The sequence below is a fragment of the Pieris napi genome, chromosome 23, assembly GCF_905475465.1.
Source record: "Pieris napi chromosome 23, ilPieNapi1.2, whole genome shotgun sequence".
NCBI classification, from domain to species: Eukaryota; Metazoa; Arthropoda; class Insecta; order Lepidoptera; family Pieridae; genus Pieris; species Pieris napi.
Window position 1 is genome coordinate 10,022,368 of NC_062256.1, and position 13,399 is coordinate 10,035,766.

At 39.7% G+C, this 13,399-nt stretch overlaps 1 protein-coding gene across 1 annotated transcript; it reads left to right on the top strand.

Moving 5' to 3' along the window:
* Positions 1-285: 285 nt before the first annotated feature.
* On the top strand, positions 286-13,059 carry LOC125061402 (G1/S-specific cyclin-D3-like). Its single transcript, XM_047666845.1, has 5 exons — positions 286-637; positions 2,330-2,551; positions 7,174-7,339; positions 10,614-10,735; positions 10,814-13,059. The coding sequence occupies exons 1-5, from the start codon at positions 416-418 to the stop codon at positions 10,991-10,993; spliced, it is 912 nt and encodes a 303-aa protein (XP_047522801.1). The 5' UTR covers positions 286-415; the 3' UTR covers positions 10,994-13,059.
* The last annotated feature ends 340 nt before the right edge of the window (positions 13,060-13,399 follow it).

Here is a 13,399-nt window from a genome sequence, read left to right on the forward strand (position 1 = left end):
TCAATACTCTGAGGTAAATACATACAATAAAATAATAATAGTGCTTTTAAAGTTACGTCGGATATTTTATCAGCTCGTGGAATTCATTTCATTTTGTAAATAATAGAACGAGAAGCAAGAATCGGGATAGAATACGAGAGAGCAAGAAAACGTGTTATGTTTTATTATTCGAGCGTCGAATCGGGAGAAACCTGCGTGCGGGCCTCACGGGCCGGGCGGCGCCCCTCCCCTCGCCCCGCCGATCATATGTTCGGCGGCCGGTCGGTCGCTCCGCCGGCGGCCACTCATTGTGACTCGGGCTGTCGCCGTCGTCGCACCGCAACTCGAACGGCTCCACACGCGCGCTCAGTCAGCTGTTCTCGACACGACTCCGCGAGGTAACTCGAGGCCTAGATAAGCCGCTGTGCGGTGTAGCATGGAGCTGTTGTGCGCGGAACGCGTGAGCCCCGGCAGCGAGCGGGCGAAGGCCGGCCCGACGCCCGCCGCCGCCGCCGACCCCGTGCTGCTGCGCCGGCGCGTGCTGGACAACCTATTGCGCACCGAGGAGAGCTACGCCGTCACCGCCAATTACTTCGGCACCGTGCAGACCGAGATCACCCCTCATATGCGCCGAGTGGTCGCCGAGTGGATGTTAGAGGTGAGCTCAGGGCCCACTCGTTCGCCATCTTGTCGATCTGCTAACCACTCGGCCACGTGTAGGTACCTCGGTGTCTGCGTAAGCGCTCGCCTGCCGCCGGTGCCAAACGATTCATACGTCTAGGTGTATGGAGATATTATGATTCCGATAACCGAGTGTATCATAGAAACGTGGTCTAGAAAATCTTGTGCATTTTTCTCTAGTTAACGTGCCATAAGGATAAGCATTATGGTAAAAACTATTTCAAATATTCTAGCGATTATAACACCACTATCGTCATTGTTTACATGATCAGCTGATCATGTTTATAACTTTCCAATAGGAATCTGATTAGAAATAAATTCAAAATATCAAATGAAATATTTTACTATGTTGGGATGCTCCCGCATTATGTTATAACATAAAGTAGTGTTTCGGAATGTAGTGCTTAGTGCCTGTTGATTGCGCGAGGGGCCCTGCCGGCCGGCGGGGCGGAACGCCGCGGTCGCCGACCGATGCGAGCGCTCGTTCTATTTGAATAATCAGCTGATTTTGACACGCACACAGCTGACGCCGGACGCGCTTTTATCTATCGCTAGGAAACTTTATAATTCTCATACATTTACAAATTGTAACATGATATTTTATTGTTAATTTCACAATATTTTATTTGCATTGGTTGATTATGCAGATTTCACCTATGCGGTGAAATGGGGTTTATAAAGATAGGTTCTGCTTTGAAAGATAATGCATCCAGGGTTATCTTAGCCTAACCATATGAGATCAGTCAGCTGTAAATTCGAGCCACGTGGGAGCGGCGCGGGCGCTGACGTCACCCTGCGCTGCCGACGCATGCGCCTCGTTGCCACTTTACCAAGTTTGCCGACACATTATGCCCACCATTTATACGTTAAACCTGTCGCATACCAAATTACAAGAAGCCCTGCCGAAAAACACCACCTGAAAGGGCAATGACATTTCATAGTCTCTAGTTAAGCCCACTAAATAACATCTCGGTGCAAATCAAACATTTTTAGGTAGATTTCATCATGTTATATACCCAAATAGAATTAAAATGAAATGTTTTCCTGCTGTGAACGATTAAACGAGAAGCGATATCACAATATATACACTTATTGTTTCTATACGTATTACACAATGGGTATTAACAAACGCCACAAAAACTAACAACGTAATGATGTTGAAGTATTCGCACCCAGTAATCTTGTAACAGAACAATGGCCCGTTCTGCTGAGCTATGAGTTAATCAGCTGACAGTCGAGCGTGGGACCATCAGCTGAGGCTCTTGCCGGTCCCACTGCGGGTGCATCCGTGTTTCGGATTACACCGTGCGAAACTATGCGCGACCGACTCGCGTCTCTCGTGACGTTCTCTATTTACTAAGTAGATCACTGCACTTCGCTTTACTCTCTCCTTTTAAGTACAACCGATTCTCAACTAGGTATTAACACGACTACGGAAGAACTGTTCAATTACTTAATATACGTTTGACCGTTACTTCTTGGAAAGCAACGAAGAGTACCCGCTTCGATAAGAGCCCGAGTAGGAAAGCACGAGGCTCATTTATCGCACTTAGTGTGAATTACAATTTTATGGAATATATAGGTTATCAGGAATTCAGTGTGATAAGAGCGAGGTGCGGCGCCGTGATGCCCACTAAATGTAATGTACTGAACCGTATCGTTTTTTCAGGTTTGCGAAGATCAGAACTGCCAGGAAGAGGTGTTCACGCTGGCGATGTCCTACCTTGATCGGTTCCTTAGTACCTGCACGGTTGGAAAAAGTCAGCTCCAACTGCTGGGCACGGCCTGTTTGCTGCTAGCGTCCAAGCTACGGGAACCGAGTTCGCGAGGCCTCCCTGCAGATTTACTGGTCTTCTACACGGCAAACAGCATTACGATTTCGGATTTATGCGTAAGTTTTATCATTGAATACTGGACGAAATGTTGCGATATGACCTCCCCTTATCATAAATAACCGAATGCAATTCAGATTGTATTGAAAATGATATGACGTTCGGGTTGTTTCAAAACTTATCACATTCGTAAGTAATTTAAATTGTAGTTGGCTTTCTGCAGCGGAAGTTGTGTTATCAATCTAGTTATTATACACATAAGAGTTAGGGCGAGGCAAGTTACGTGATTAAGTGCCATGTAACATTTTAACGAAGTACCTACTTTTCTTAGTAATCATTAAAGTACATTTTTTGTCAATTTCGAGTTATCATAATAATAGATGGTTAAATTATGCGGTCATTGCCCTCTAACGATTACTTTTTTGGTCGTAGATTTAGTATTAATTTTATGTAAAGTAAATAAATTAATCATTCGTTTGCCCTGCGTGTTAAATCTACCTTAAGGTTAAGTACCTGTAGGTCGTAGATATTAATTAAAATTTAACTTATAACGATATTTTTAAACCTAAATCTTTTAATATATTTTTGATTTCATAACTCTCATTTTATAGCACAATGCTATATTTTACACTATGTCAGACGAGGGGTTATATTAATTTAATAATAGCTTAGCGTAAAAACGTAGGTATTCTCACCATAAAGGTTTTTGTAGTACCTACTCGTTTCTCAAATAATATTACAATATTTCGAACTAAACTAATCCTAATAAGCAATTGATAAATCTAAAAATAATAAAATGTCGCTACATATAATATGTTGAATATATTACGAGTGATATGCAATGCAATTCGGGCGTCGCGGCCACCCGTCGGAGCCCCGTCCTCCCGTAGATAATAAGTGCACGCCGCATCTTTTAGCGTCATACAATCGAGTTCGTTTGTTTTTAACGCATTCCATACTTACTTACCCTGATACCTGGCGGCTTTTTTAGTGCTTGCATTAGTTTCTATTCTTGGACTATTACATAAAAATCGAATTACACCATTCCGCCGGTCGGTGGAAAAAGTTAGGCCCAAAATCGGAGGAATGCGGCGTGAGGTCTGAGAGGAGGGGTCCCGGACAGTGTCCCCTAACGAGCCGGCAGCCTTCTTGGAACCGCCGAACGAGAGCCGCGTTTCAATCAGACCAATTACAGACGAAGCATGCCGCTTGTTTTTTCTCACGGCGCGACCGCGACTTGCCTTGTCTGACGATCCTACGAGCTGCTTCCCAAAGGTTTTCTATATGCGAATGACAATCGTTAATGCTATTCTAAACGACCTTGAAGTATTAAAATACTTTACATTTCTGACGCACTTTGATAACTCTCTTAATATAGCTTAGAAGCTAATATTTATTTCATTATTTTTAGTCTCTGTATGTATATATCTAATCATTTATTCAATACGTTGTGAATGTTGTTATTTGAACAGTTACCTACCAATTATCCAAATGAAATAAATGCTTTATCAAAGAAACACGGTTATGGAATTGTAAACAGTAATGATAAGTTTTATATACACACACAAAAGCGTTAATTAAATTGAGTTTTAATTGTTTCAAACTTAGTCGTTAGGTGCGTAGCATTTTCGTAGAACAACTACGACATTCCGTAGAGCCCAAGATAAAGATAAAAGTGATAATTGATATAATTTTTGACCTTGCATATAAATCAATTAACTATTTTTGTGTAATATGTTTGAATGTGGTCACAAATATGAAAGTAGGTAACCCAATATTCTTATATCAGTAAAGGCGGTACCCGTCACACTGGTTGAATATAATATTATGCTCGTTTACAATGGATTATCCAAGTGAAACGAATGGCGGGTGTCTAGAACAGCGGATGCGCCGGCAATTAATATTAAACATTATTATGGAAATTCTTAGTCTACCCAGAAAACGATTAACATAAATCGAAGCATTATGAACTTATTGAATTTATAAGAAAGATTATATGGATTTTACTAAACGGAATTTTAATTTTGAAATCGTGTATTAGATACAGAGAGCGGTTTCTCTCGTACTGGTTATCAAGCTCGTCAAGGTAGGTGAGCGTAGCACAAGCAAAAAGAGCGACCGAGACAGCTTAACGCAGGCCTCACGAATCACAACCGCCGCCTCGGCACGATCATAAAACCTGCGCGTTCTCACATCCACTGTAAACGCTTATTATAATTGAAGAATAAGGCCGTATTCTTGATTGAATTTTCTTTTTAGGCACCGCTCAGAGAAAATCCAATAACTCGTTCCCGTCTGTCTGTATTGAATGACACGCCTTGAAATATTTTATCTTTTTTGTCATATTTTTCATTTCATAAATATGTACTTATGTAGCTTACAAATGCTTAGTTTACCAGGAAGAAGAAAAGCACACTTATTTGCAGATCTCACGGCTCGGTTACGCTTGTTTTCCCCACTAATGAGCATTGCTAAGACGATGCCATTTTAAATCAATATTTTAAGGTACGTTAGGTGTTATCAAACGGGTTTCCTTATTCAATTTGGCTCGTACTTTCTTACTATTGTTTCCCACGAGAGCAGTCGTTATTCTCGGGTGAGAGGGGCGAAGGGGGTTGGGCGGGTCGCATTCCAGCGCTCGGCTCCTTGCTGCTTGCCAAAGAAACCTCCACGACTGCCAGAATAACTCATATTATCACCATACCAAACTAATACATATAAATATATTCTATTTATATCTTCAAAAGAAACAAACTAGCTTTTAGCGTCCTTTAATGGATTCCATTATTGTCTGTACATTACCGAAGAGTTAAACTATAAAATAAATTACAATTTCATTTGCTACATTTTGTAAAGCATTATTGATATGATACCTCTAAAAACAACAATAATAAATAGCATTTCGTTCTAAGTAAAACCCATTCTATGCGGGCACAGACAATGGGGCAAAGACGAAGACTTTGCGGTTAAACTTGGTAAAACTACTCCATTGGTAAATTCATAAAGGTAACTTAATATTATTAAATATTTAGAAAATTTGTAGTTTCGTAAGTTCTTCGTCACGTACATAAATTAAGATTTACGATCGAACTTAACGTTTGTTGTAATGTACAAATAAGTGAAATAAGCCACACGTAATGATTTCGCAATCGCTCACCATCATTTTACAGGAATGTGCTGTGATAACGTATTACGTTAGCTCCACTGTAGCTGTGTAAAAGAATGCGTGTCACGTTTTGCATACTCGAGGTAACTTTAGTATTCAACATGTAAAGCTTCCGACCAAAACGCTGTCCACTCCCTACACAGTTTGGTCATAGGGAAATCACGGTATAATCATTCACTAATACAACGAATCATTTAGGTAGGTATTGTGTGTAGGTAGTGCTCGATGAAATCGGACGAAGCATGGGAACAGGTACGGAATTCAGCGAGTGTGTCGCGGGCGCGTCGAGGGCTGTTTGCATAGCTCGCTTTATTGGCTGTAACGTGCCTCGATAACTGCTACCGCGCAAGCTTCTAATGAACACCGACTTGGAAATTTATGAGCCGCATTCCAAACGTCTCGAGTTCTATTTGTACTTTCACACGATCGCTGAGACCCGCGCTGCGTGTTTTCGGATCTTAGTTCTTTAGCTGAACGTAACGCTATCGCTACATCCGCACGGTGTATCAGGTGGTGTCTGCGGTAAATTCTTTACGAGCGCATTGTTTCCGAAGCTTTTCAACGACAGCGAGGCGAGAGACGGAATCCTTTGAGAGCGCGGTCGACCCGCATACCACCATCGTTAACCACTTTCGCTCACCTGTTCTTTTTAGTTTCCAAAGCATTATGAGCCATTATTATATGCTTCATATTAACCGGATTACTTAGACCGCACGGTTAGTTGACGCACACCGAGACGAGATCACATATCGTGCGACTTCCAGTGATGATGAGCCTCATTCATTCACAAGTACTGAATATCAAGTACCAATAGGCCTCAAGTTCATTCGAACCGCAGACTAATCTCGACTCTATCCTTATCGATATTCGGAATATATTTGTTTAGTTGAAAAAAGCAAACGTTTGTCGGTCTGGACGACCCCATCGTTTGAGTTATGTAAACATCGAGTATTATCTGTCAACGGCCATGCATCGCTGACATGCGGACGTGTGTGTGTGAGCACAAAATAATCAAGTTATTCATAAAACTCACCATTCATATCGCAAACTTGTACAAAGGTCGTCCTTATCACGGCACTTATTAATTAATGTAGGTCAGCAAAAGAAGCTGGACAAAGTTTCAGATTAAGAGTTTATAGCAAGGAGGGGAATTAAGCGTATTCAGTGCTGGTAAAGGCCGAAGTAAAAATTATCGAATAGTATATTGATTTTTATTGAGCTTAACAATGTGTTGGGGACTACCTACGTTCCGTTCCGGGAAGTCGAGCGAAACTCGGCGTGTTTACGATTATGCAGCGGATGTAAGGAGTGGAATGCAGCATTAATATACTAGCCCAATAAGCACTTCTTTGCATTCGGCCGGCTTTTTATAATAAATCTAAGCTAATCTTCATTTTTATGTCACTCAGAAGTTTTGTGCACGCACACGGCACAGATAACAAATATTATGCTGATTTTTAGTTAGTAATAATAGGAATTATTTAGAATTCAACTAAGTGTATATTTTGTCAACAGAGCTGGGAATTGCTTGTGCTGTCGAAACTGAAATGGGACGTCGCAGGAGTGACGGCTCACGATTTTCTACCACTCCTGATATCACGATTGCCACTCCGTGGTGGACGTGTCACCAGTGAAATGGTGCAGAGGCACGCCCAGACCTTCATCACAGTAGCCGTGAGAGGTGAGCTTTCTTTCTTTACATAACGTCTTATATAACAATAAATGTATTCCATATCTCGAGTTCTAAATACAGTTAGTTATTATCAGCGCAAAACCGCAAACGTAGTCATTTAACGAACCCTCATTAACACTTAATAGGCTGATTGGAGGATATTGTTAAAAATAACTAAATTAATTACATAGTTGATATATAAATACAGTTCATTGTTGTTACTATACTTAAATCTATACATTTGTATGTATTGCTGAATTATTTCATTATTGCAATATTGTTATATTGTAAAACGCCTTACCTGTACCCGTAAAGTGTAAAGCTATAATACCTGTACCCAGTTATTATACCTTTTGTCTTACACGTTCGAGTAAATACTGAAAGTTATCAAAACGAAGTCTAAGCGGCGTATATGTAATTAGCACCTCGTTCGCAATATCAGCGATCATGTCATGTCGCGATGGTTGCGCAGTCGCCTGAATATTCACCGTTCCTAGCTCGCGGTGTCTGTCATGTCGATGTCACGTGTCACTGAACCTAACGACAAATGAATAGAGAACGAACACTATGCCTCAAACCGGAATAAGTCTCAGATGCATATTCATGTCTTACGTCAGATAGCGCGCATTCCCAATTATATTTTAACCTATTCAATGAAATGGCTCTCACGGTGAAGCCACGATGCAGTTACACGCTATCTCGGGCTATCAACAATTGCTGGAACTGATAGTCAACTGAAATAGGCCGCAGTCACGTTATATGCAATTAAGTTGTACTTAATTCGTGGCATCGCGAGCTACGATAGAGATTTTTAAACCTAGAACGTTGCGTGCAGATTTTTGTTGGCTTCTTGCTGCCGAGATGTGAATAGGTTTGTTTACAGTGAGGGTTAGAGTGAGGGCGCGTGTGGGGCCAGCACCTCCCACGCGGCTCGCCTGATCGCATTCCAGCACGCCTCGGGACTGCCCGCGCCCCGCGACCCCTCGGCGGATCATATGTTTTTATGCAACGGTTTTTGTTGTTTGCCGCCGCCGCCGCCTTGTTTTTTTGGCGAAGTTCACGCTTCAACTCTTTTATTTTACATGCTCCTTGGGTATCATCTCGCGCTTGTCAGACTGTAGATTATTCATACCCAATACAATGCTTTATTACCGCAAAATATCACTCTTACACGTGACAGTAACGCTATGAAGTACCCCTTATTAATGTAAAAAATTGAAGGTTAAACTTACGTTAACAAGTTCCGTTTATTAACTGCTAGAATTTTGCACCGTACATAGAGTAATAATGAATTGACTGCAGTCTTATTGTACTTAAAACTTTCGTTTTCAAATGCTTTCAAGGTCTGTGGTATATTTATAGTACAGGAGGTTAAGTGGCGGCGGCTGCCCTGCATGAGTGGTAGTTAGTAGTTACACTCCACGGTATCGAGCGAGCCCGCATTATGTATCATTATTCGAATGGTACAATTTACTCAGTGCAGTCATAACTTGCCGGGATATTAAATTTGTAATGGATTATTTTAGTGCTGACACACACAGACATACTTTACAAAACAAGTTACTTTTATTAGTTTCATCTTAGCTACAGAATTAATAGTTTTAATATCATATTACCCGGACAATTTAGGAGCTTGATTTGTATTAGTCTCACAGCATTGTGACTAGATTTCGTCATTCGTCAAAGGCGGAAACAGACTTAAATGTGAAGTATTAATTCCTTAAATGAGGCACTACGCTCTAGGTCTACAAGTCTATATTGTTCTCGTTCTCCTACGGCCTCGAACGTTCACCTCTCAAATACTTAGACATTGAACCTCAGGACGTAACGATGTCTCGCTGTCGCCATACATGTACAAAGGATATTAGACGATTATGTCATAGGCGACAAAATCGCTTGGGTTTCGACTCGTTGCCAAATTTGCTTAGCGAACTTGGGTACTTCAATGTCATGACTCTCGGATGGATTTCAATATCAAACAAGACTCCGTAAGGTCCCTTAAGTTGGAGCTATCTGGTCGTGAGACCGGTCCGCGGGTCGAACTGCAAAGCGGTAGGGCTTCAATGTTTGATTAACATCAGATTATGCAAATGCTTCGAGTAAGCGGCCGCTCTCGTTGTTTCGTATCTTCGTTTTGTTCCTTCCTTCAGAGCCTTTATCTCGACTCCGCCGCCATACGAATTAAAAAACCCTTTAAATGAAGCTGAAAGAGTGTTCGGTAACCATACGTCGTTCGATATAAAGGAATATACTTAATCATGAATGGAGTGCTCTCGGATGCTCTGCCTATATTGTCTACGTTCCCATACTTTTCAGAATTTGAGATTACGGTGCGCCGAGTCTTCAATGCCCAATAGAGGCTTTTTAACTTTTTTTTGGTCACCGTTTTTTAATAATCCCGCTCCAAATAAATGGTAGACTGTTCTTTTTATGTAAGTGCGTGTGTTTTGAGAGGCAGCATTTGACAAATCGCTGAAGGTCAAATAAGTTTTTCCTCTTGTTTTATTATACTATAAATTGCGTCTGAGGAAATGATAATGAAAACAATGTAACAAGTCTGTTCTTAATTAAATTAAAATTAGCTGGATTATATGTTTTACCAACTAAACCGTGTGGTAACATATAACCTGATCTATTCATTCGGAGTTGTAAGCCCGAATTGGTCGATGATGCCTTTTTAGGAGGATATATTGTATATATAATAATATTATGCCAGGCGAGCTCGTGAGAAATATTCCAGTAAATCGGTTGCGCAGGTACAGCGGAGGAATGCGGCCGCGAGGGCGGTTGCCGGCTCCTTTGAGACTGTACTCTCCAGACAGAGACCAACAACCTGCGGGAAGGAGAGAGACGTATTTCATTAGGCGATACCCTTTCCTTTGTGCCACCAGGGCTACTCCGCTAATACGTTGACTTTGTCGCCAACCACCACGTAGCTGGGAAACCCGCAAAATACGCAATTATAATTATGATTTATGACATAAGTACTTGACGCTCGTTAAATATAAACTAACTTTGTTCCACATCCGCTTTTAGGTACCTACATTTACTGTGTAAGCATGCTGACCCGGTTCTATACTGATATCGCTCGGTAGAGTGCTCGTTTGTTGCTTCAATCATAAGCAGCAATTTAAGTAGGTACTTTAATGAGGCGCCCTTTTTGTCTACGCAAGATTTTGTAAATCTGAAGTTTGAAGTTTTGTACGAACCACTTGTTTTCCTCAAATGTCAAAGTTTAAAACGTATTTACGTATGATATTTCAAAAAATATTTTTTGTTTTAGATTACGAGTTCACGTTATACTCGGCGAGCACTCTCGCGGCGTGCAGCATAGCGGCCGCTTTGCGAGGCCTAGAATTAGACGGACACCTGCCTCGATTACACGAACTGACAGGCATCGATTTGGTAAGTTAATCTCCACCACGCAACTTCATATAAACATAATCACAATTGGCTATTCTCTAACGACGTGTCTTTCATCAGGACTGCTTACAAACGTGTCTGGAGCAAATGGAGGAGCTGGTGCAGGGTTTGATTGAGCGGGTAGTGTCCGTCCCAAACGGACAGAGCCGGGAGGCGTCGGGCTGGACGCCTCCTCCGAGCCAAGACAAGCCCCACAATAACGCTGCCACACCCACCGACGTCAGAGATGTCCACTTCTGAAATTGTCGCTTTAACTTCGGTGCAGTACGAAAATACTATAAACTAGAACATTTGAACGGTGTATCCGTGATCGAGGACTGATACCAAGACTGACAATGTGTCTAACATAAGTACCTACTACTTATCGTGTATAATTTTTATTTAAGAACGAAGTTTATCTTGATAGTTGACGTCGTTTGGCCCTTTGTGCTTCTTGTAAATGAGCGCCCAGTCTTCACATTTCTTTCGCACGAGTGAGGCGCGTTAAATATCGTAGGAAATTAATCACCGATAGAATTTTCTATTAGTTCATAATAGGTATCTTGAAATTACGATCTACCTCTTTATTCATAGGAAACAATTTTCATTATCGCCTGAAACGATAATATTATACATTTATTATTTAATATAAGGTTTTGGTATGCGATAATCAAAATATCTAATCTAACTTACAATTATAACGAAATTGCTAAATCATAACTCACGGGACCAAAGTGAATTCTTCGTAGAGAAAACATACGAGATCCTTTTAATTAAGTATATCGTATTGCAGTCCATATATTATTATATTCTTCCCAAATAACTTAAATATTATATTATCTTGTTGAAAAAAACATTTATGTCACATGGCAGAATCATATTTTTTTTAAATATGCATTTTAATCACAGTAAAAGTATATCGGGGGAAGGCAATATATTACGCTTGAATGTTGCAACTTTAAATATTATATTCAAGATTTAAAATACATTTAACAGAAATATAATGGTATTACCAACACTTGCACAGTATATATAGATTATTTGATATATTATAGTAGAAGGACAAGGGCTACATGAAAGTTATATTATTTATAAGATGACAAAATAAAGATAGTTCTTAAATTGTTCAGAATCGTTGTTCCTTTTTGACACTGAACCAACAGGTAGTTTTAAGTGCCTAATATATAATGTGATAGTTTAACTAACAGTTTAAACTTGATTTCATAGTCACTTCCAGTCATAATATGTTAACGTAGGAGTACTATGTTATGTTGTAAGGTAATATAAGCAAAATCTGAAATAAAAGAATTGTGATTCAATTATTATTAATAGAATATATTAGATATAGAGCGTTTCCATACAATATTGTTCCTAATACTTTGACTTTTGGAAATAGGTAAACACACGGCGATAGATATTAGAACTAGGTTTTCGTACTTAATGGTTCTATTCTGTTGTAGATAGGAATTTAGTATAGACGATTTAAGTTTAACTTTAAAATGTGATAGTTTCCACAGATATTATAATAGATATAATTGTGTGTAAGTACGGGTGGCGTAGTTAGCTAACTTAAGGATTGCTATAAGTCGTGTGCATTTAAAAGAATTAGTTATTTTAAATAGTTTAGTCCAACGTCTTCCATGTAAGTAAGCTTCGAATGTAGCCGCAGCACGGCTCACATATATTTTTGTTCTACTTTAACATTTTCTCTATTTTATTGGGTTAACTTTGTAAATATGAAAGTGTACATATAAAGTATATTTGCTGTAAGCATTTGGTGCCATAAGTAAAATGACTATAAAGTATTCCTCATAATCGATATTAATGAGCGACCTAACTGTTATATACCTTTAAAAATTTATCTGCAATTTGAGTAGTTTCGTTTAACGGACGAGGAATGTAAATATGTCGGTTGTGGTGAACACACAAATATATCGTTTCACAGAATAACATCTTTTATATCTTAGTATTCTATTGTTTGTGAAACTGGGGAAACGATTCGCTTAGTCTTGACCTAGAATTATTTTTGCTTTTGGCTTTGGATAGGCTTTAAGCTCTTAGTTTAGATTATAAGTTCGAGGAATATATTAAGAAATAAGTACTGAACATGGAAGTAGGCCGTTCGCCCTTCTCACAACTGACGTGATCTTAAAAATTTGCGCACATACGTCGAAATTCGAAAGATCAAAAATATTTTTAAGCTGAATGTGGTTTGACACTGATTTGATTTTGTGATGTATTTTTAAGTATATTATCTGTAATAAAAGTTCGTTGACTTTAATATGTTGTAGATAATCGAAATCTGCAATAAAAATGTTCAAAATTAATTATCTTTCATTTTTTTATCGTGTCGTGAATTTCTGTGGAGTCTAGTAACTTTCCACCTAACTCTAGAATCCCTTGCCTTTTCTTGACAACCCCAACATATCTAATGTTAAGGATTTACTTATGTGTAAATATCACTGTCTACGCAGGGTGATATCTTTTGAGTTTTGTCCTCTTCAAAATACAAAGTCATCATCGCAGAAGTAATAACGAAGCAATCTGCAGCTCTCCCATGAAAATTCATAGTAGCAATATACTTGGACACGAGTGCCTACTCTGGTAATTGTATAAGAAGAACATAGCTCACGCTTGGTCACGTGACGGTTTCCAAAGTTCAATCGT